Raw genomic sequence first — 25,178 nt, forward strand, 5'->3', positions numbered from 1 at the left:
ACTGTGAAAGAATTTCTGCAGGTTCAACCCCCACGTTTTAGTAGAAATTGGCCTTCCAAAAACTGGTCCTTTCCTACCACAGACAGACCCCAAAGAGGCAGATACAGGCGCCCGAGAGGTAGAGGACAAACACAAGGCTCGTACAGAGGCAGACAATGGCAAGCTCCTACACAAAGAGGGGGTGAGGACAACTCGCAATCTTTCAGAAAGCAAAACCAATGACTTTCCCCTTTGCATACCAACCAGGTCTCAAATGGCAGCCCCCTTAGGAGGAAAGCTGGCACTATTCTCAAAAAATTGGCATATTGTCACAAAGGACAAGTGGATCCTGAACATTATAAACAGAGGCTACAAATTCCATTTTCATACCCTTCCAAAAATGAAAGGCATGCTAAACCTGCCACACAATCAAAGGGCAGAGGCACAAAAGCAAATTTCAGATCTTATAAACATGAAAGCTATTCAAGAGGTACCTACACACGAACAAGGTCAAGGTTTTTATTCCAGGCTATTTCTGGTGCCAAGGAAGGGAAAAGATTGGAGACCTATTTTGGATCTTTCCATCCTAAACACATTCCTACTGCACCAAAATTCAAGATGCTCACTCTACAGCAACTTCTTCCCATGCTGGGCAAGGAGTCTTGGCTGGTAACATTGGACCTCAAGGAGGCATACCTGCATGTCCCAGTCAGACAAAATTGCAGAAGATACCTCAGATTTCTTGCAGGTTCAACCCATTATCAATTCTCTGCATTGCCCTTTGGTTTATCTACTGCACCCAGAGTATTCACGAAATGCCTGGCATCAGTAATTGCCTACTGCAGACTTCAAGGGATACAAATATACCCTTATTTGGACGACTGCCTGAAACAAGCGGACAGCAAGCACATTCTTCTGAAACATCTGGCTTATGTAATAATGTTATTAAACTCTCTAGGATACACAGTCAACAAAGAGAAATCAAGACTAATACCTTCTCGGAAGATAATTTTCCTGGGTGCCAATTTGGGCACAAACACCCAGATGGCCTACATCACGCCAGAGAAGCAGGGGCAACTAATTCAATATTTCAGAACACTGGCAAATTGCACCAGGCTGACTGCAAGGAAAATCCTGCAGGCTCTGGGAATCATGGCATCTTGCATCTTACTAATCCCATGTGCAAAGCTGCATATGAGAAAACTACAATGGTACCTAAAAAACATATGGTCTCAACACAGCCACAGCTTGGAAACAATAATACCACTAATTCCATGTCTGCAAAAGGAATTTCTGTGATGGGCTCAAGCATGCCAAACAAACACAGGTCTTCCATTCAGCAAGCCTCAAGCAAATCAAGTCATCACAACAGACGCCTCTGACCACGCCTGGGGGGCGCACATGATAGACCGGTGCATTCAGGGCAAATGGACCCAAAAAGAAAAGCACCTTCACATCAATCAGAAAGAAATGCTAGCAGTGATAAATGCTATTACAGCTTTCAAGGACCTTCTACAACCAGGCCAGCTATTGATAAGAACAGACAACACCACAGTTATGTGGTACATAAACAAGCAGGGAGGAACACATTCTTATCCCCTATGCAGACTGGCCATGTCACTTTGGAACATGGCCATGGACTTACAAATGGAACTACAAGCACAGTACTTGCCAGGCAAGGAAAACACGCTGGCAGACAACCTAAGCAGAAATATGACAGATCCACACGAATGGAAGTTGCATCCAAAAGTTTTTACAGAAATAATCCAAGAATGGGGAAGGCCAGACATAGATCTCTTTGCCTCCCACAAAAAACATCAATTGACAAAATTCTGCTCAAGGATCTTCATCCAAAGGCCTGGAGAGTGGATGCTCTCTCTTTCAGTTGGACATCAATGACAGTTTATGCCTTCCCACCTCTTCCTCTGCTGCCCAAAGTCCTATTGAAGACCAGAGCAGACGGACCAAAGATGATCCTCATTGCTCCAGACTGGCCAAGGCAACACTGGTACCCACTCCTGAGGAGCCTGACGCATTCCCCACCATGGACCCTGCCTCTAATGCCTCTTCTTCTGACTCAGCACAGCTTCAAAACTCTTCACAGTCAGCTGAAAACACTCAATCTAGCCGCATGGAAGATTCCTTAGCATCGCAGCAGGCCCTGCTCTCCAAGGAGGTGCAGGATGTCATTTTGGAGGCCAGAAGGCCATCAACTAGAAAAGCTTACTCTGCAAAATGGAAATGTTTTTGTGTTTGGAATGAGAAAAAGGGCCAGTGCCCTGGAAAACTGAATTTACCTCAAATCCTACAATATTTGGCTGAACTGCTAAGCAGTGGACTTTCGTTCTCCTCCATCAAAATCCATGCCTCAGCCATTCCTGCAGAATACAACACTGATCCACCTTTATTCTCTCACCCTCTATTAAGACAGTTCCTCAGAGGGGCTAAGAATTTAAGACCTCCAAGAAAACAACCAATACCTGCTTGGGATCTTAATTTCATTCTGGAAAAACTGACTTTGCCTCTTTTTGAGCCAGCTGCCTCATCAGAGTTACAATATTTGTCCTGGAAAACGGCTTTCCTTCTGGCTATCACTTCAGCTCGTAGAGTTTCAGAACTACAGGCTCTTATGGCTGTCCAGCCTTTTATCATCTTCATCAGGACAGAGTTTCATTACGTACCAACCCGTCCTTTATGCCTAAAGTGGTATCCAGGGTAGCTTTAAATCAGGCCATACATTTACCTACTTTTTATCCTAATCCTCAAAACAAAGGGGAGAGATTACTGCATTCCTTGGACATCCACAGACAACTGCATTACTATTTGGACAGAACAAAACCTTTCAGAAAATCAGAACAGCTTTTTGTGGCCTATGCGGTAGGAGTTCAAGGAAAGTCAATATCCAAACAGACAATCTCAAAATGGATAGCCCACTACATACGCTTTTGCTATTCCTTTCATGGCAAAACTGTACCTACAGGCATTAGAACTCATTCTACCAGGGCCACAGCCACCTCTGCAGCCTTCCTCAGAGGAGTTCCTACCAAGGATATTTTAGAAGCAGCCACTTGGAGTTCTGTGCATACCTTCTCTAAGCACTACAACCTACCATTATACTCCAAATCTAGAGCAGGCTTTGCCACTGCAGTCTTGCAGGGCATTTTGGCTCCTCCTAGCTCCACCTAGTGCCTACCACCCCTTTCTTAGCTTTGGGATTCTACCCATCTGTTATGACTGCAGCTGTATGCACGATGAACATAGTACAGTTTTGTACCTACCATAAATGTAGATGTTTGAGTGCTAATACAGCTGCAGTCCAGGTTTCCCTCCCTCCTTCCCCTCTAGGGGTCTTCTTTTATGGTGTATTTGCTTGCAACTACTTGTCTTTGATTATATTGCATTGCATTATTACATAATTTTATGTATTGCCTTCTTTCTGGGGGCACCTGACATCTGGGGCAAGAAAAACTGGAAAATGGCGTCGGCTGGTTCTTTTATACCCCTGTCACACTGACGTCAGGGAAGAAGCGACGACAACCGACGCCAGACATAGACTTTGGAATTCGGCCAACCGAGGACCCACCTGACGGCAGGAGAACCCATCTGTTATGACTGCAGCTGTATTAGCACTCGAACATCTACATTTATGGTAGGTATAAAACTGTACTGTAGGAGGAGTTGGTGTCCTGAGTCATGGAGGGGGGTCTATAGCTGGCTATAACTTGGATAGTGTCTTGCCAACTGTCAGTTGCACCTGGAGTTATTCCAGTATGTCATTCTGGCAAACCAGTCTGGAGGTGTGCCTGTCCTTAATGAAGATAGGGACTCCACCATCCTTGGACTTCTGAACCTCATTTTGGGGTTGGGGTTGGAATGTGCAGAATGAGGTATAGTCTGGTAAGTCAGGGGTGCTATCCGCAGCCCTGAATCAAGTTTCCATGACTGCACAGACATCGGCATCTTCCAGTGCAAGTAGAGCCTCCAGTGAGTACATTTTCAGGTTAAGGTCCCTAGTGTTAAGCAGCATCACCTTCAATTTGCTTTTTGACAGATCATTTATATTGGAAGATTTGTCTTTGGGACATGGCCTAAAAAAGGCACAATGTGGGATGCAAGAGCTTTGGCCAGGATGTGAAATCCCTGGGTTGACAGGTGGAGGCCATCTCTAGCAAAGCATCGAGGCCTGTCAACCATGTCATCCCAGGTAGACAGATACTGGATCCCCTTGGAAAGACGCCAGAAACTAAGCCAATTGTTGAAGTCCATTATTTTTTGTTGGTATTGCGGTATTATTCTTGGTGAAGGTAGGATGCCGCTTTGGGCTAGGGTCATACCTGCCTGGGACACATACTCTGAAAGGTCAATCATGTCTCTCTTCATATAGTGCAGGGAGGTACATCTCAAGTCCTTCACACTAGCATGGACAATGACAGAGTCATACTTGTACCTGCTGTGGAGAGACTTAAGTGTGTGCGTGATGTGGTGGATTCTGGCACCTGACAGACAACAGACAGCAAGTGCCTAGGACCTTAATAATGGAGTCTCTCAAGACCCATGCTTATCCATATGAAGTCTGGGATTGTTCTCTCTTTGTACTTTGTTTCAGCTTGTGTTTGCTTACTTCTGTGTTAATAAATGATCTTCATTTGGGTTTCCATTGGTTTCAGATAAACAGTTGTACCCTCTGGGCAGGCTGTACTTTTTGCTGCTTTTCAGTGAGCCCAGTATGTTTCTGCTTCTGGACAAGGCTGTGGTTGGTCATATTACCAGCACTTAGCATGTTGAGGTTATCCGTCAGAAGCAGCACTCCAGTCACCCATACTCCTCTTACTAACCTGCAGAACTTGTCTTAAATTGTGTCTTAGTGAAAAGAATTATGGCTGTGCACATTCCCTTGGAGTGGTACACCACAAGGCTTCATATACAGTTGGCTCGGAGGCACTGTTAAGATTCCATAGGGCACCTTGCATCCAAAGGGGCATCCTGACCATTGCAGTATGTAGTGTGACTTATGGGACCTTTGATAAGGTAGCTGAATTAATTTCGTACATTTACCTGACATAAACTTGCCATGTTTTTTTTTTTTTTTCTCCCATCTTCACAGCTTATGTCTAAGTAAAGTAACCTTGTGTAGCTATAACCGTTGTGAGTCAGCAGCAATATGATGGTCTTTGCCATGAAGGTTAGTAAGTGCAAGACATTTTCTAAGTTGTGATCATGGGCTGCACACACAATTTCTATACTTTTTTCTGTTACATTTGCATCTTAATGATTTATCACATTGCATGCTGGGATTTTGGTATACAAGTGCATTTCTCTGTCAGGCTAGAGAATCCTGCCTTAGTTACCCATTGAGCAGGACTTGCATTTATCTTGTGTCTTTTCTGCATTTCTCTCTACTAGTTCACCTACTTGCCAAAGAAGCATTCAGATAGTCCTTAAGGGCAGTGGCATTTCTTTCTTCTGATTTTGTGCTAATGTCTCAGTACATTTGGGTATGCACTATAAACCATGATTGTGTAGATTAGTGGATTTGTCAGAAGTTAGGTATTTATATTTTGATAATTGGGTGGGTAGACTTAGACCTAGGATCATTTTCAGCCACTATTGTGCTGCGGTAGCGCTGTCGCCTCTCAGTAAGACGTTGTCCTGTTCGATTCTCAGCTAAAGTGTCTTCTGTGTGGAGACATGCATGAATGGGTGTAGCTTCGTTGAAGGTTGTGCGTCAGGGCTGGCAGGTCGGCACATAAAAATCTACTGCCAATCATTAGCAGACCGGAGTTCCGCTGTGGCGACCCCTAACCGGGAAAAGCAGAAAGGTAAAGATTATGGATGAACAGATATAGCACACAATTGAGCGAGATCTACAGTCATGAATGCAGTCATTTCATGCTTGCAGTGACCAAGAAATACAGTTGTTTGGTTATACATGCCATTGCTACATAGCTTTATATTCCTGTAGCATTTTGCATTCGGGTTACATAAGCAGTGAGTTATAGTGAGCTAATTGGAATAATATTGATAGTGGGGAAAAAGCAGCTTTGTAAAGTTTTATGTTTACATATTTCAAAAGTTAATTTTCAGTGTGCTCCATGGTAATGGTGGACTGGGAAGCAGCATGTGAGAAAAATGGAGTGTGTACGGCTACATGCTTCTGGAGTCTTTCAAGTGTTTATTATTTATTTAGTTATTTGTTTATGTCCGTTATTTGGACTGGCAGGTTATTCCAGTTAAATGGAGTAGTGTTAGAGAATGATTTTTCACATATAGCCAGTATGAAGGGGAATGCTGTAGTCTTGACTGTGTTATTGTCATTGCTTCTTAGTGAGTAAGGAGTGTTTTGATGAGTAATTTGCTTTTTTTTATTGCAGAGCTGAAGCCTTGGGTTAAAAGTTTTGTGGGAAGGGTCTATAACAGGGTAGAGTATGCAGTGATAGGCAGGCATTTGACTTTTTGGAAGATAAGCAGATAAAAAAACATCACCAACAGCAGCCAAAAGTCGCTCAGATAAAGAAATAACAATGTCCAAGCGACCACCACAGCTGTGAACATACAAAATTTTATTATGCCAAAGTAAAAACAAAGACTGGATAAGCGCTTTCACAACATGTGCTTCATCAGATCCAAAATACAAAATGCAAACCAATTCATCAGATTTAAATACCTTAAAATCAATTAAAACAACCATTAGGAGCCCATTATTAATCATTGATGAGACCTGCTTTTTTTTAACACTGGCTTTAAAGGCACTGATGGTGGTTTGTCTGCCGGCATTCTTACTAACCATTTAGTTTCAGCAAGTTCCACTCTATTATTAAGGTCACCTCCCCTTTTATCTATAGAGACTAACTGTAGAGCCATAAACTTAAAAGCATGCCCCACATTCGAGGAAACATGGTTAGCTAGGGCATTAAGTAAATTAGTGTTTCTAATGTCCCTTTGATGTTGAAGGATACGTTCTTTAAACATTCTAGTAGTCTTCCCTATGTAAAAGGAGGTGCATTCCTTGCACTTTGCTACATCGACTAAATGTCTAGATCTACAGTCAGCATAAAATTTAGATGAAAAAACATAATAGAGGGATGCATGAATCCACTATTCCTCAATATAAAAGGCACATGCCCTGCAATTCCTGCAAGAAAAGGTACCAAATCTGTCTGAGGTCAAGCAAAATGCACATGTACTACTATAGCAAAGCTGTCTCTTTAAAGACCAATTATTTTTAAAAGTATACCTAGGCCTATCTCCTATAATGTTCCTGATCTGATCATTGGAATACAGAATAGGCCAATACAGTATTATTCGAAATATTACATATCTGATGAACATTATTGCTGTAAGTCAAAGGTAATCTAATTACACTATCCTGTGCATGTCCAGACCTCCTTAGCTGGTACTGTTCATCCGTACTCCTACTAAAGTAAGGTTTCCCATTTTTCTCACATTCCACTAACCAGGTCTTCTTCAAATCTTGCTGGCTGTATCCTTTCAAAAGCAGTTCATCACTCATATTGGCCACTGCAGCTTTATACTCGGCTTCCTCAGTGTGAAGTCTGGACATCCTTAAAAAAGTGACCCTTGGTTATGTTCTTAAAAACATGCTTGGTATGCATACTCGTGCGATGCAGGAGTGCATTTTTCCTGCATGGTTTCCTGTAGAGGGAGCTACAAATAGTACCATTATCCATACTAATCTTCAAATCTGAAAATTCTATGGAAGTGTTAGAAAAAGTTAATACAAATCTAAAACATTCTCTACTCTGCTCTAAGTACTCTACAAACCTTAGCAAATCCATTTGTGTGCCATGCCATAAAACAAAGATGTCGTTAACAAATCTTTTATAGTATAACAAATATTTTGAAAAAACATGATTGGGGAGGACCACCCTGCTCTCCCAGTTTGCCAACACCAGGCTGACAAAACAGTTGCCGCAGGGGGTCCCCATTGCTACTCTTTGCTTATAGTGGATATTCTTAAACACAAAACATTATTAATTAACACAAGCTCTAATAACAACCCCAGCAATTCAGTCCAATCAGACTGATAGTTGGTATTCATGGTTAAAAACCTCTTCAAAGAATCAACCCCCAAGTCACGTGGTATAACTGTAAACAATCCGTAGTAGCCAGTAAAATATCCGCAAAAGTTCCATGGTCTCTAACAAAACCACCCAGAGTACAAAGAAAATGTTCAGTGTCTCTCGGCTTTCTCTAATGGAGTCTTAAATTGACTTTCTATGAATATAGAAATAAATTCTGTCACCCAGCCTCTCCCCGAGACTATGGGACAAAAGGATGGGTGCACAAGAGATTTGTGTATCTTGGGTAAGCCATGGATAGCTGGAATTAATGGCTTATCCACAAACATGAAATCATACATCTCTTTCGTAATACTAAAGTTCACTAGTAGCTCATAAAGGTCTTCATGCACTTGCTTAATAATTGAGTCCACATCTGATTGGAAACTGCCTCATAAGTCTCACTATCACTGAGCATCTCTTGCATACTATTATTGTAAAAATTTGAGTCCAACAAAACAGCAGCCCCTCCTTCATCAGCTGGACGTATAGCCAGCCTAGAGTCATTACGTAACTGTTGTAACGCCAAAGACTCATCTCTAGTTATATTATAAAAATTCTTGGTAGATAAATTAGATGCAAGCCGCAGTGGTGCAGTGGTAGCATTGTCGCCTCACAGCAAGAGGTCCTCCAGTTTGATTCTCAGCTGGAGCGCCTTCTGTGTGGAGTCTGCATGTCCTCCCCATGGTCGAAAGACGTGTGAATGGGCGTGCCTTCGTTGAAGGTTGGGCACTGAGCTGACACTTCAGCACCATGAAAATCTACTGCCAATCATTAGCGGACCGGAGTTCCGCTTTGGCGACCCCTAACCAGGAAAAGTTGAAGGAACAACAGATAAATCGGAGGCAAAAATCTCCTTTTTTACTAACTTGACACTTATTTACTTCATTTTATTCTATTTTTTATGATTGTTATGTCTCTCTTTTTTTTTAAGAATGATATAAAGCATTGATTACTGGGAGGTTTATAAACATAAACATGTATGAGATAGTTTTTAAAGCTAGTGGTTTAAGTTAAATTATTGCAAAAGAACTGCATCATTAACTCATCATGTGATGCGATTTCAAGTATTTAAGCATGGGTTTAATGTAGTTAATTTACTCTGATGAAGCCCTGAGGTTACAGGGTGAAAGCGCTTGGTGATATTCATCATTAAAGTTGTTCCAGATCATTGATTGTGGTCGCGTTTTTATTTTCTTTTTGTTTTTATGTTATAGTTTCCTCTCTCTTGGGTGATTTTGTTTTTTTAATTTAAATGTTTTACATTTGTATTAAAGTTTTCTAACACTTCTATAGAATTTTCAGATGTGAAAATTAGTATGGATAATGGTACTATTTGTAGCTCCCTCTACAGGAAACCTTGTAGGAAAAATGCACTCCTACATCGCGTGAGTATGCACCCAAGGCATGTTTTTAAGAACATAACTAAGGGTCAGTTTTAAAGGATGTCCAGACTTCACACAGAGGAAGCTGAGTATAAAGCTGCAGTGGCCAATATGAGTGATGAATTGAGAGGATACAGCCAGCAGTTTCTGAATAAGACCTTAGCTGAGGTTAGTGGAATGCGAGAAACAAATGGGAAACCTTACTTTAGTAGGACTACAGTACCAGCTAAGGAGGTCTGGACATGCACAGGATAGTGTACTTAGATTACCTTTGACCTACAGCAATAATGTTCATCAGATATATAATATTGTGAATAAATATTGGCCTATCCTGTCTTCCAATGATCAGGTTAGGAACATTATAGGAGATAGGCGGTTTACTATTATTTAACCGAATGTATGTTTGCCGACTACAGATATCTGAAAACCATTTAATTGAACAATGCACACAACACTGAAATGTCGACTCCACATACCTGAATAGCTAGTTACATTCGTCCTTAAGTCTTTGAAATATCCTGTGCAGTGATGTCATCACATCGCATATTTAAATTCGACAATCTACTTCTGTGAAATCATAACATTCATAATTAACCTATCCCTGCTGTGGAGTTTCAGGAAAGGTTACCATAGCCTCTACAAACAGAGCCTGTTGGTAAGTGTTCTATAGCTACACTGTTGGCAGTCTCCTCGTATGACAGTTTAAACTCAGACCAAACATTAATAGTGACTGTGTCTCCCTTTCCTAGGTGTAAGAGAGATAAGGATAAATGAGCTCCTCCAATAGCAGTATGCATTCGCCTGGTACAGTAGGTGATATGTAGCCGACTGAGCTAAGTCAGAAAGGAAAGAAAATGTTAGTAGTTACGGGTTATCAGTAGTATCTTGAAATACATACAGATACCCATAACTATTGGTGTTGCTGTTTAAAACAGAAAGATAAATGCAAAGGGCGGTGTGTCATGGAACCTGTCACAAATGGTGAGAAACTGTTCGACAACCCTGCATTTCCATGCTCCCAGTCCTATCACTTGTGAAGGTTTAAGGGTTCATGCAGCCATTAAAAGAAGAGCTGCAAGCACATTAGAAGATCCCTGCAAAATTGTGTCCGAGGCATTAGCAACAACTTCTGCCGACGTGGTTAACACATTACCCAACTCTAATGCTTTAAAGCAGACTGTGAGGAGGGTTAGGCATAAGGAAAGGTCCTCCAGTATGCGTTCACTGGTTGAATTAAGTAATACAAATGCTTCATTGTTCAGTATTAAATGTGGTTCTATAATTGCCCGGCATATTAAAAAGGATGGTGTTGCAACTAATGCAGTGGTGTTAACCACTATAAGTAATCTTCAAGTTATGTGTAGTTCAAAATATGTGTTAGTGGACGGAACATTCCCACTGACTGTTAAAGAATGCAAACAGGTTTATACCATTCACTGCTGTTTGCAGGGTGGGATAGAAGGCAAGGTAGTCCCCGTGGTGTATGGCATCCTGAACTTAAAGACTGAGAGCAATTACGACTGCTTTTGGACTACTGTGATTGATTTGAGTACCCAGCATGATTTGATTTTCAAACCAGAAATGGTGTTGATTTTGAAAAGGGGGTGATTAACAGTACTGTCAAGAATGTACCATCCTGTAAGGTGAAGGACTGTTGGTTTCACCTGTGCTAAATTGTATGGCGGCACATTCAAAAGACACAGCTTGCTACACTATTTGGATCAGATATACAGTTTTCCCTACTCTGTAAGAAAATACTCGCCCTAGCCTTTGTGAAACCTGAGGATGTCTTGCCTACCTTGCAGTTAATTGAAGCTGATATGTCACAGCAGGCTAGACCTTTGTGTGAGTTCTTTAAGGAGAATTACATTATAGGGAGACCTCATCGTTATGGCATTAGAAATGCGATAGCTGAATGTATTCCACCCTTATATAATATTGACTTCTGGAATCAGTATGACGCTTGCCTATTGGGGTATCCAAGGACGCAGAACTCTGTGGAGGGTTGGCACAGATGCCTGCGCAGTCTGTTAGGGAGGAAGAAATTGTGTCTACATGATGTCCTGCATGCAGTAGAGTTAGAGCAGAACCATTTAGAAGAGCTAAAGCACAGGGCTTAGACTTGCCTTCTGCCTTCTCCTAAACGGAGGCGACTTGTACTAAAGGAGTCATATTTCATGAAGTTATTAACTAAAAGGAATGATTTCACATCACGAGGGTTTGTGCGATTAATTGCACAGCACTGTTCATTTTAAACATGAGTCATTCTTATTTTATTTAAAATGGTATTGGATGCAACTATAGTGTGCAGTGTTTCCTCACCTTTCACATTTACAGGAATGCAGGAAACCACTTTAAAAGATGTGGAACATGGCTTTTATATACACTGAAGGTATTTATGAGTGGGTTGGTGCGTCACTTAGTATATAGAAGGTGTTTGGTTGATGTTATTGCCATGGCCGTTGGGGGGTGTTCGATATTAACATTGAATTTGAAAATCGGCAATTCAGAACAGCGTTTTGAAAATGCGCACATGTGATTTTCAATGTTCTGACTCAGAATTGTAGTTTGGAAATGTTATTTAGTTCGGTTAAACAATAGTAAACTGAGATAGGCCTAGGTATACATTTAAAAATAATTTGTCTTTAAAGAGACAGCTTTGCTATAGTAGTACACGTGCATTTTGCTTGACCTCAGATAGACTTGGTACTTTTTCTTGCAGGAATTGCAGGCATGTGCCTTTATATCGAGGAATAGTGGATTCATGCATCCCTCTGTTAATTATGTTTTTTCATCTAAATTTTATGCTGACTGTAGATCTAGACATTTAGTCGATTTAGCAAAGTGCAAATAATACACCTACTTTTATACAGGGAAGACTACTAGAATGTTTAACGAGCGTATCCTTCAACATCAAAGGGACATTAGAAACAGTTATGTACTCACCATAATGTCAGATGTATGTGGTCCATCTCGCCTACATTCTTAACTGATGGGTTCAGAGCCAAGAATCGGCTCCGACTCGGCTGCTATTTACTAGTTCGAAGTCTCTGATTGGCTGGGCTAGCCCTAGTATCCCAAGATGCACCATGCCCAAACCCCCAGATCTTGTTTGCCAACAATATAACAGTGACATACACAACCTCCTAGAAATAACACAAGCAGAAAGAGAGAAAAAATAACATCCTCAGAAGGGTCTAAGAACATAATCTCCTCCAAGTCCAACAGGTCGGGGGACGGTGGACGGGTACGTAAGAATGTAGGCAAGATGGACCACATACATCTGACGTTATGGTGAGTACATAACTAATTGATGTAATGTGGTCCTATCTCACCACATTCTTAACTGATGGGGACAGCGTCCCTAGCACCTACATTCTGGGAGGCTCACTGACAATACTCCTGAGCACCGTGGAACCAAAGGAAGCCCGGTCTCTAGACACCACATCAGCTTGTAATGAGAAACAAAGGTGTGCGGAGAGGACCAGGTGGCCGCAGAACAGATGTCATCCAAGGAGAGCCTAGCATGATAAGCTACTGATGCAGCCATAGCCCTGGTAGAATGAGCCTTAACTGGGAAAGGTAAATCTCTGCCTGCTAATGCATAAATAAAGGAGATACAGTCTTTAATCCATTTAGCAATAGTACCTTTAGTCACAGGGCTACCATTCTTGTTCTCTGAAAAGGACACAAACAACTGATCCGATTTCCTGTGGAGTTGTGTCCTGTGCAAATAAAACCTTAGTTGTCTATGAATATCCAACTGGTGGAATTTGAATTCCGCTTCATTTGAAAAGTTTGGAAAGAAAACTGGTAACTCGATGGATTGGTGAAGACAAAGGGTAGAAGATACCTTAGGAAGGAAGGAGGGGTTGAGTCTCAAGGAAACCCCCTCCTTATGGAAGACCAAATAAGGGGGCTTTATGGAAAGGGCCTGAAGCTCCGATACCCTCTTGGCTGAAGTAATGGCGACCAGAAAGGCTGTTTTCCAAGACAAATATTTTAATTCACAAGTGTTAGCCGGTTCAAAGGGGGTAGAAGTTAAAGTTTGAAGCACCAAGCTTAAATCCCAAGGTAAAACTGGTTGTGACAATGGCGGACGGAGTAACCAGGCTCCTTTCAGGAAGGCTTTACAGAGTTTATGGCCCATAAGGGAAGGCTCATGTGAGACATGAACGTTAGAAATGTTCGCCAGCTGTACCTTAATAGTGGAGGTAACGGAACCCTGTTTGAAGAGCATAGCCAAAAAATTTAATACCACCAACAAGGGGGCTGTGAAGGGATCTAGATTGTGTGCTTCAGCCCAGACAGCAAATCTTTTCCATTTGCTAGAGTATAGTTTTCTGGTAGACTACTTGTGGGAGGACGACAGAATATGCAACACCTCAGGTGAAAAGGAATGTAGTCTAACTAAGGATGGAAGTGGAGCAGCCAAGCTGTCAACCTGAGGGTTCGTAGGGATGGATGGAACTGACCCGACTGAGTCAATATGTCTGGTGCTGGTTCCAGAGTCCAAGGGCCGTCCACTGTATACTTCTGAAGAAAGGGGAACCAAACTTGACGAGGCCAGTATGGTGTGATAAGAATCATCTTGCTTCCCAAGGAAGTTGCCTTCTGAATCACTCTTGATAATAGAGGGAACGGAGGGAAGGCATAGAGCAGACCTGGGGGCCAATCATGGACTAGAGCGTCCATGGGTGGCTCCCCCAGGCGGGGGGATCAGAGTGAAGTACCTGCTGCACTTGGCATTGAGGGGGCTGGCAAACAGGTCGCAGCAAGGTTGACCCCACCTGGAGAAGATCAGAGTTGCAACTCGTTTGTTCAAGGACCACTCGTGAGGCATCAGAATGGCTCTGCTTAGCCTGTCTGCTATCACATCGGACTTCCCCGGAATGTGCATTGCTACTAGAAAGCGTTGGGAAGACACCGCCCAGTTCCACACTCTCATGGCCTCTCTGGAAAGGGGATAGGACCTGGTTCCACCCTGCTCATTTAGGTACCACACGACTGACATGCTGTCTGAAAGAATAGCAATCGTCCCCTTGGGAAGAGAGCTCTGAAGTGCTTGCAATGCTAGAAGCACTGCTCTCATTTCCAGGACATTGATGTGCAAATGTACCTCGTGATCTTGCCATGTGCCTTGGACCGTTCTGCCCAGATAATGGCCACCCCAACCTATCTGGGAAGCGTCCGTGGTCACCGTGGCGGTAGGAGACAGGGGGGCCAGAGGTCTCCCTATGTCTAGATTGGATGACTGAAGCCACCAACGTAGGTTTTATTATTATTCTGTGATGAGAATGGGATAAGACAGAGGAAACTCCTGATAGGACCACAAGACCGAGACCAGCCACTGGAGGATCCGCATATGTAGCCTGGCTAGCGGTACTAGCATGATGGTAGCCGCCATGGACCCTAGTAGTTGAAGAGCAAGTCTGACTTGGACTTTCTTGAGGGGTAGTAAGGCTAACACTTGAGCCTGTAGCACTTTGATTCTTTCTGTTGGAAGAAAGGCTCTCATTTAGACGAAGTCTAGCTCTGCGCCGATAAATGCAACACGCTGTGATGGCCGCAATACAGATTTTTCCCAGTTGAAGGTAATCCCTAGGTATTGGCCCAATGTGATGGTAGCCCTCGTGGCTTGAACGAGTAGATGCCTGGAGGGGGGCAGTGAGAAGCCAGTCGTCCAGATAAGGAAAAACCTGGAATCCTTGATGTCTCAAGTGAGCTGTCACCACTGCTAAACATTTTGTAAACACCCTGGGGGCTGTAGTGAGACCAAAAGGCAGAGCACGAAACTGGTAGTGACTGGCTCCCAGCCGGAAGCGTAGGTGACTCCTGGATGCCTTGTTTATCTTGATGTGGTAATAGGCATCCTTGAGATCGATGGAGCACATCCATACTCCTTTTTCCAATAAGGGGAAAATGGACTGAAGAGTGATTATTCGGAACTTGGACTTCAGTACAAATCGGTTTAAACAGCTGAGGTCCAGAATGGGCCTCAGGTCCCCTGTCCTTTTTGGTACCAAAAATAATCTTGAGTAGGTTCCTGATCCTATCTGGTCTGAGGGGACTGGTTGGATGACTCCTTTTTCCAGCAGCTTCAAAACCTCTAGCGCTGCTTGATCCCTTTGACTGGGTGGAACGTCTGGGATTTTCCTGGATAGGGGAGGGAGTGTAAGAAAAGGAATGGTGTAACCTCCGGTAATTATTTGGAGCACCCATTGATCCTGAGTGATACTTTCCCAGGCTAGAGGATGCCTCGAAAAACGTCCCCCGACTGGGTCCGGAGTAGCACAATCGGGCAGTCCCTCAGGGACATTGGTAGGAGGATCCACGAAAGGATTCATGGTCTCCTGAGTTGCGGGGGCCTCCTCCGCCTCTAGGGTGGCGCCTTCCAGAGTAATTCCCCCCTCCTCTGCCCCAGGAGGGGGGGTCACCATGATCGACAGGGAAAGACTTCTGAGATTTCCTGAACCACATATTGCCTCCTCTACGTGCCTTGGGATAAGGCCTAGAGGGAGGCAAGAAATGGGCCCCTACGGCAGACAAAGTCTTACCCTCCTGCTCACATCTGGTGAGAGTGTCTTTCACTTTGGGTCCAGAGAGGGAGGACCCATCGAAGGGGGCGTCCGTGAAGGAAGACTTGAAGGCTTCCGCGAAGTGACACAGGCGCATCCAGGCTTGCCTCCTGAGGGCTACACCTGAGCTAGCTGCCCTACCCGCCCCTTTGTTTGCATAGGATATGAGCCTTATGGACGAATTGACAATAGAGGAAAGGGTAGACAGCTGGGCGTTGACAGTCTGAATCAGCACCTCAGGCAAGTTACCCGACAGGGTATCTCCCAATTCCTTAAGGAGATCTCTTTTGGAGTCTAGTGAAGTGGCAAAGATAGTTCAACGACCGCAAAGTAAAGGTCGCTGAAGACAGGGTACACTTCCCATACCGATCCATACTCCTGGACTCCTTGTTAGGAGGATGAATGGAAGCAGAAGCTTCTGCAACTTCTTGCTGAGTGGCAGACGCCACCACCATGGCATCTACAGGAAGTCCTTTAGTTAGGAACTCTTTCTCCGGGGGTGCCGATAGAAACTTGTTTGGGCGGCTGGGCACAGGTTCCATGGAGTCAGGGTGTTCCCACACCCTTCGACAAATAAGGTTTAACAATTCGTCGAAGGGCGGAGAAACCCAGGAGGTGGAAGGTCGGGCTCCGAAGGCTTTGAGGAGGGCTGACTCGTCCTCAGATGGGGATTTAGAAGGCCAGTCAACTCTCTGCCTTAAAATCTCCAGAATATCAGAGAAAGAGACCTCCTCAGAGGGCGACTTAGCGGACCCCTCTGCGTCATCGAGGTCGGTATCAGAAGTGATGGACTCCTTTGGGGAGTCGACGTGCTTCCTCTTTCACGACTTCTTTCTGGGAGGCTCCTCAGGCGAGGAATCTGAAGGGCCCTCAGAAGGCTGGGGACCACGCATGGAAGTATCCTCAGGCCTTCGAGCCCCGCTGTCCACTGATAAGGGGGCATCAGAGACTCCAGCCGCAGTGCCGAGGGAAGGAGTGGCTGATTCGAGTGAAGTCAGTGAAGACCTGGCCAGTGCGCTCCTCATGGCCTCGAATGCGGGTCCACCGGAATCCGAGGATCGACCCATCTTCAAAACCACAATCTGAGAAGGGGTTCCCCTAGCCGAGGCACCAAGAGGGAGACTCTGAGCCAAGGGATGTATCCCCCCTCGTGTCTGACCGAGGAATCCTGAGTGTCAAAACCAGAATATGGAATTGAACAGGTTGGAGCCGAGGTCGGAGCTGATAGGCTTAACGGAGGTATCGGAGCCGACCCCACTCGACGCAGAACACTCCGGCTCCGACGACACAGGAGTGCTCGAAGGAGGAATAGTCGGAACCGACAAGAGGGAAGGCTCCAGAGCCGACTGGGCTGGAGCGGAAAATAACCTGGCTAATACCGGCGCCTGAAGGAGCCTCTGCACCACCCTGTCCACATCCGAATCAGACATCCTGGAAGACTTGGAGGACACAGAAGGTGGTTGAGATCTCTTACCTAGAGGATCCAAGGTTAGGCTAGGAGAAAGGCTCCGAATCGGTTCCAAGAGGATCGGAGCCGAAGCTGGCTCCAATGTCATAGAAACCTACTGCTGCGCCGATAACAATGGAGCCAAGGAGGTTGACTCAGACACAGAAATCCCTTCCTTTGGCTCCGAAGCCAATGGAGCCGAGGAAGGTGGAGCAGTCTTCATTATTTTCTCTGATGGCTCCGATGAACCAGACGGAGCCGGAGATCTCTTTTTTGGTTTAGACTTAGACTTCCCACTAGAGGAAGATGACTCCAAAGCTTCTTCAAAGGCGGGTTTGACAAGGCCCCTGAGAATCCATTTATTTTTCCTCTCTTGCAAGACTCTAGAGCTAAAAGAGTGACACACACTACAAGATTCTTGCAAATGAATAGCGCCCAAACAATACACACAGATGTCATGGCCGTCCGTTAAGGACATCTTATAAGAACATTTGGCGCACTTTTTGAAGCCAGAAGGCTTCTGCTCTTTATGATCTTTGCTTGACATGGCAATACAATAAAACACACACACAAGGTAAGGAAGGGCGGGGGAGGGACTCTAACTTGAATTCCCAATAGACTTAACAGACTGGGGGGAGGGCTAAGGCCCTCTAACTTAAATGGGCCTAGCCCGTGAAAAACAAGGTTTCTACAGAAAAACTAACTAAATAAAGGAAGGGGCGCTAACTCAAAATGCCCCTACAGGTGTAACAGACACAGGAGAGGCTAAGACCCTCTAATTTAAATGGGCCTAACCCACCAAAAACACAAGGAATCCACAAAAAAAAAAACTGACTAAAAATAGTCGCAACTCACAGGATACACTGAACGTAGCTGTAAGAACAGCTTTTGACAGAAAAATAGACAGCATAAACTAAGAAAAATAGTTTAAATAAGGTACTTAGCCACAGCCAAGCTCGAGACCACATCTGTACTCTACGAGCAGCAAACGAGATCTGGGGGTTTGGGCGTGGTGTTTTTGGGATACTAGGGCTAGCCCAGCCAATCAGAGACTTCGAGCTAGTTAATGGCAGCCGAGTGAACCCATCAGTTAAGAATGTGGCGAGATAGGACCACATTACATCAATAATTTACTTAAATCCCTGACTAAACTTGTTTCCTTGAATGTGGGGCATGCTTTTGAGTTTATGGCTCTACAGTTAGTCTCTATAGATAAAATGGCAGGTGACCTTAATAAATAGAGTGGAACTTGCTGAAACTAAATGGATAGTAAGAATGCAGGAAGACAAACCACCAGGGATTAATGGTTCCATGCCCTTAAAACCAGTATTAAAAAAAACCCCGCAGGTCTCATCAATGATTAATAATAGGCTCCTATTGGTTGTTTTAATTGATTTTTAAGGTATTTAAATCTGATGAATTGGTTTGCATTTTGTATTTTGGATCTGATGAAGCACATGTTGTGAAAACGCTTATCCAGTCTTTGTTTTTATTTTGGTATAATAAATTTAGTATGTTCACAGCTGTGGTGGTCACTTGGAGATTCTACTTTTTGCCACTTTTTGGAAGATGATGCAAATGGTTTTCTGGTTATGGAGCAGGATTGGCGAATCTTTGTTACACTTTTTAAGTTGGTCTGGAGGAAATTGTTATTCGTTTAATATAGTGAGAGCATTCGGAAGGATTTGATATATTCTAGGTACTAGGACATTTTTAGCAACAGCTCTGTGGGCTTCATCATTAAGATGATTTAAGATGGTATGGGCTACTTAAAACTGATAGTTAAATTTAGTCATAGTGGTCTTGGTGTGGAGTTCAAAATGTAAGTTAGGGTCAGGATTTAGGTGTAGATATTTGGATTGTGCAAAAGTTTGATTTAAATATCATTTGAGAGATTTTAGTATCATAGGCTTCTCCCTAGTGCTTTTGTTGTGTACTGAATAGCATTCCTGCAGTGTTATCTACATATCTACATTTACTGGTAGTAAGTTTGCTGCACATGAGCTATAAAGTGCATTAAAGTAGCTTTGCAGATAAAATTTATATTTCATTGGTTGGGGGGGGGCAGATTTGATAAGATTATGTTGTCTGCATAAAGGGTTCTGATTCTTCGAGTATGGTATAATTTATGAATATTAATAGTATGGAAATAATAGTTAACAATCGCAGAAACAGGCCGCATAGGGATACTTGGTTGCACTGTTTTTGAGAGTTAGAATGCCTAACATGCATTACTATAATATTAACGATTCATTCTTAAATCGGTATGGTTCAGTTTTATTACAAGGAGTGGCTTGCAGCTTTACAGCAGGCTTTTAGACATGTTAGTAATTATTGTGAGAGTTCTCTATGGTCTATCTGTGTAAGTCATTAAAACAACACCAGACCCCTCCCATCCCATATCTAATTCCATTGAAATTGTTGTACTACTTGTCAGGAAATCGAAGATGCTGTGTTCAGACTGCATGTTTCTACATGTAATTAGGGTCAGTGTTCTTTAAAGCTGTTAATGGTTGTTTGCAGGACCAAGCTAAATAAAATAGCTAACCTGATTATGTATGCTTTGATTTATTCCAGTGTCGTCTGTCTGTTTAAAGTTGCACAGCTGTTACTGCAAAAACTCTAAAATATTGTTTTACATTTGTTCTATTTCATATTTCTTTGATTGTTAAATTTGTGAAGAACATTTTATTTCTAAGGACTATATTATCACTGTGCTGCAAATGGGGTTTTTCTTTATTTTAAAATTTGCTAAGCTGTGCTGTTTTTGTACCATTACAGCATTTGTAGCTGCTTTTCATATATAAGCCAGTGATTTGAGTCCAGCTGGAAGGGAAAACATTTCCCCCCTTGCTGTGGGGCCCTGCGTTAGACTTCACAGAATTACAGACTGTAAAGCCATAAAGGGAAAAGTTTGCAAATCTACGTATGCTGAGCTTACAGAAGAGTGCCGTTCCCACTGTTTCCATATGTGGAAGAAAAATGCAGTAATTTTGATAACGTCTAGCATCTAGGCAGCATTACGTTAGTCTGAACTGATTGACTTTGTTTAGTCAATAACATGTTGTATGCAGATTAGATGAATTTTTGAACTTTCAGAAGTATTTAATTTGCGAAAACATTAAAAGTCGCATGTTTTCTTTATACAGTATTGAAGCTGTATGTTTTTTAAGTTAGTATTACATTACTTTAGTTTTGTCAAAGAGACTAGAATAATCAGATAAATTGTATCTAAAAAGTTTTTAAAACTGCACAGCAGTGCAGGAGCTGACTGAGCTTGTTAAACGTCGAACAACATTACAGACAGCTGTGATTCTTTATTATGAATGTAGTTAACACTGATAAGAGGAGGAAACGGTTTAAATAATTGTTCTGCTCACCATTTCCCAGATTTCCTGGTATAATTCTCTTTGCCTGATAGGTCACCCTGGGAATGCAGACTTTATTGTGGAATACCAGAACAGTATCAATAAACAGTGACATTGGCTGCCCAAGAGCTGTAACATAATTTTCCATGGTAGTACTGTAACTCAGCTCTGTTTGTGCTGTTGGTATCATGCTTCTTCTAAAGGTTGTGAAGGAATTTTCAGGTCTTTACTGTGACATTGTGATTGTAGTGTGTGTAAAGCTTGGTGTGTAAAACTGCAGTGGTTCCCACCTTCCAAGAAGGACCTCAACCATTTATATAACCAGTGATGCTTTTTAGAGCACAGTTGGGCCTATTTATTTTTTTCATTGAAAGGTGGTGCAGCGGTAGCATTGTTGCCTCACAACAAGAGGTTCTCCCGTTCGATTCTAGGCTGGAGTGCGGGGAGTGCCTTCTGTGTGGAGTCTGCATGTCCTCCCCGCGTTTGGATGGGCGTTCGAAAGACATGCGTAAATGGGGGTACCTTCGTTGAAGGTTGAATGTTGAGCTGGCACCTCGGCGTTCGCAAAAATCTACTGCCAATCATTAGCAGACCGGAGTTCCGCTGTGGCGACCCCTAACTCGGAAAAGCTGAAAGACCAACATGAATGTAGTTAACACTGATAGGGGAGGAAACAGTTTAAATAATTTTTTTGTTGTTCTGTGGGTTCCTAGTGACAGTGGTTACTTTCTGTTGCATGCCATCCAGTTTTTTTTTCATGTTTTGTCTGGGTATGTGTGAAGTTATGTTAAGTAGCGGATATCATCAGTGAGTTGCTAGGGGTGTACAGGTGATAGAGAGATGGTAGACAGCAGAGCTATTCCCAGTTATTTGGTGCTTATAATCTATGAATGGCATTGCCCAGAATGTTAATATCTTTATAGTAAGTTAGCAAAATGTTCTCTCCTAGTGCCTTGTCTTTGAGAAATGAATATGTTCCAAGTGCACTATTATATTTTTTAATCATCTTTCTTGAAATGTCACTTATGACTTAGCCAAAGCTACGTTTATATAAAAGTAATCTAAACAAGTTTGTGTACAAACATTATCACATATGTTGTTGTTATATGTGATATAATCAAAGCAACATTATGAAAATTGTTTGATTCCTGCCTTCCCTTAAACCTCATTCCTCCTTCAAAACATTTTTCTGCATTTGTTGTTCCCACAATTTCTGTTTTTATTTTTTCTCTGCAATTTACTGATGCCCTTTTCTAAGGATCTAACTTCCTGTTCTTTTATCTTTGTTGAAATATTCACTACTTCATGTATAGTTGGTTTAGATTTTGATTTCCATTTTCTAGTAACTGCATTTTTTGGAAGCTACCGAAATTAAACTTTTCAAGGCCTTACTATGTCTAGACAATTCAGATCCTGTATCCCAGCTCAAAAAAATAATTATTTCCTTAGTTACACTAATTTTCTCACCCAGTATTCCTGGCAGAGTACTCGACAGGGAATTTTTTTTTTTAAATAATGCCAATTCCTCGTACTCTTGAGCATATGTTCCCAGGTACCTCTTTCTTCCCCATTACACCTCTAACATTTGCCATCTACCTGAGGAAAAATTCTTTGGAGTCTGCTTGGGGTATAAAAGTATCTCTAAGGACACTTTTAGGCAAAAATGCTAAATCTTCTTCAAGTGCACCATTGTTATTGATAAAGCTGCCTTTGCTCAAGTGTTCCACAACTAGACCTTTAGCGCCAGAAAGGATATGTTCTAGTTACTGTCAATGCACTTAGAGAAAAGACTGAATATACTATACAAATGTAGTTTTTATGATTTCGTCTGTAGATCCATTGGCGTATGACATCAGACTGCTGTCTGTTGTAGAGAAAGCACGTGCTTGAAGTACTAAAATACATTCTGTCTTTTTTGAGTGCTTAAAATATACAGTCAAGATTTTGTCATCCATATTTGTTTTGAATGGTATTCAATCAATCCAATGTGGACCAAATTGACATTTAGCACTAAGGATTAAGGCTGTGTGCTGTAACTCAGCAGCTTTCTGCAGAAAAAGGTAAAGGGTTTGATTCATTCCACCACCATTTGCCTACTGTGTGACCCTGTGTAGACAGTGTTCCAGGGTCACCCCTGAAAGGGACATTTAGATCTGTTGGGCTTACCCAGTAAACAAATATATGAAATAGAATAGAATGCCAATTGGTTGGGCCCAGATGACTAAGTGGAACTTAAACTCCAATTGTATTGTAACTTGCTTTGAAGTTTAATGACTTTTGAGATTATTATAATCAACTGTGTTTGCAGGAGAGAGAGCTGTGTCATCTGGACCCATACATTCTGTAATTATCCAGTTGGTTTTTAATTGAACAGGCTATATTCTTTCTGAATAGTTTTATAATGAAAAAGCAGGAACCGTGCACAGTTTTCAGAAATGTGTTCATGAACAATTATACCTGGATATTACCAATATTTTCCATTATGTTTGCCCAGTGGAACAAGAGGATAGTCTTGTCTTGCCTGCCCTGTCAGTTAAGTGCATTTGGCATCCTACCAGATATCCCATACTTTCCTTCTTCCTCCATCTGTTCCTGTGTCTTGTTGAATGCCGTGGTGCATTTCCTCTTCACTGTCTATTCTGGTAGTCCGTAATATTGGTGCACAGCTACATCTGTCCAGAACAGCTTGTACAGATCCAGGGAGTAGTCACTCCCTACAGTCTGCTGCCTGAGCCCCCTTCTCTCTCTCTTGATCTTGACCCTGTACACCCATACCGTGCAATTTTGTGGTCCTGCTCAGATGAGCTCCATGGCCTTCAGTTCTCATCATATCCTTTCCCAGCTACCCCAAGTACTACTGTCTTAGCTTTCCCTGGACCTCTTCCAACAGCCTGTCAGTCTTCTTGTGTGGCCTTCAGAGCTGCCTATTCACAGTGCAGCTTGACAAAAACTAATGGCTCAGTAGCTCAGGAACATTTTTTCTTTACTCAAGGGGAAGCCCTCCAGCATTCTTTTTGCGGCTGCCACTACTCACTTGCCAATCTCCGTTAGTCCAGGCCAGTGTGATCAACACCCCTAAATCCTTTTCCTTCTCTATGCTTATAAATTCTGCTCCTCTCAGGTGATGATTTGTACAAGATCTGTTGCAGCATAAATTTACAGTACTTTGAATTTGTCTGCATTGAGCCTCAGCTGCTGCCTTTCTGCCCCTGGATAAGTCTTTCAAAATTGTTTTCCTAGGGTCTCCCTCCTCCTCCAGTTTCACAACCATCTTAGCCTCATCAGAAGAGATGTTAATACTGTACTGTATTCTCTCAAGTACATCTAAGACAAACTAAAGAGTTCTGGTCCCAGTACCCTGACCCCTACAGTACTTTACTAGGAATAGTCATTATAATCATCAACCCCTTTTGTCCATTTTTACATGGGGTCAGGGTGTCTTGTCAACTATCAGCACACAGCTGTCCTTTGTCCCATTGTTATTTCATTACTTAAGTATACAATAACTTATAATACAGTGACTAATGCCAATAATTTTTTTGCACTGTGTCATATCTTACTCGTTTCTATAACTTGTTTAGCTTTCAGACCAGATCACCCACCTGGTTAACAAATGCAAATAAAATAAAATTTCTGTCTGTGCACACCTTTTTTTTGCACAGAATCGAAACTTGTTGACTAAATGAGCATTGCCTTCTGCAGGTTTCTCAGTTACCATTTATGTTTTTGCCGACTGCCAGCACAATGCGTTGTCACGGAGACTGTTCCTTTTTAGAAATGTTTCAGAAGAGGGTAATGGGGAGAAGTCAGGGAGTCCTGAAGTTTGGCAAAGACAGGTTAAATAATTTCAGCACGTCCTGCCAGAGGAAAGGGAAAAAGAAATGTGATATGACAGAAATGCGCATGAAGGGCGATTTTGTATAATGTTACTCTGGTCACCATGGCTAGAGAGAATTGGAAGAAGCTGGGAAGTGGGTGACACTCAACACCATACCAAGAGCAAGGGGTAGAATCTAAAACTTTAAGGATCTGAGAATGTGTTTAGTAGATGTATCTTAGTTGTGGATGGCAGAGTGAACTTTTAAGCTTAAATGGTAAGATGAAGTGTATCGTAATCCCGATTCCCTAGCTGCCATTTTTCTGTAAGAATGAAGAAAGTGCTTGTTACTCAGTGCTAACAGAAAATATACATATCTTTGGTGAACTAACGACTCCTTTTTTTTTTTCCTCCAGAAATACCTTCAAAAAAATAACCAGTGATGTAGACTATGAGTGCCAACAAGAGTGCCCGCTACAACCGTTATTCTGGTGGATCAACAACTGCTGCAGAAAACTTAAACGGG

General features: G+C 42.5%; 1 protein-coding gene across 4 annotated transcripts in view; it reads left to right on the forward strand.

The window, feature by feature from the left end:
* TRAF7 (TNF receptor associated factor 7) overlaps positions 1-25,178 on the forward strand; it is a 1,047,901-nt gene that overhangs the window by 129,674 nt on the left and 893,049 nt on the right. For all 4 annotated transcript variants that reach the window (XM_044089204.1, XM_044089203.1, XM_044089206.1 and 1 more), the window contains exon 2: positions 25,069-25,178. In XM_044089204.1, the coding sequence (XP_043945139.1) occupies positions 25,104-25,178 (75 nt within the window). In that variant the 5' untranslated portion in view covers positions 25,069-25,103. The remainder of the gene's footprint in view (positions 1-25,068) is intronic.

This window comes from Protopterus annectens, chromosome 12.part0, assembly GCF_019279795.1.
Source record: "Protopterus annectens isolate FY-2018-M chromosome 12.part0, PAN1.0, whole genome shotgun sequence".
Classification (NCBI taxonomy): domain Eukaryota; kingdom Metazoa; phylum Chordata; order Ceratodontiformes; family Protopteridae; genus Protopterus; species Protopterus annectens.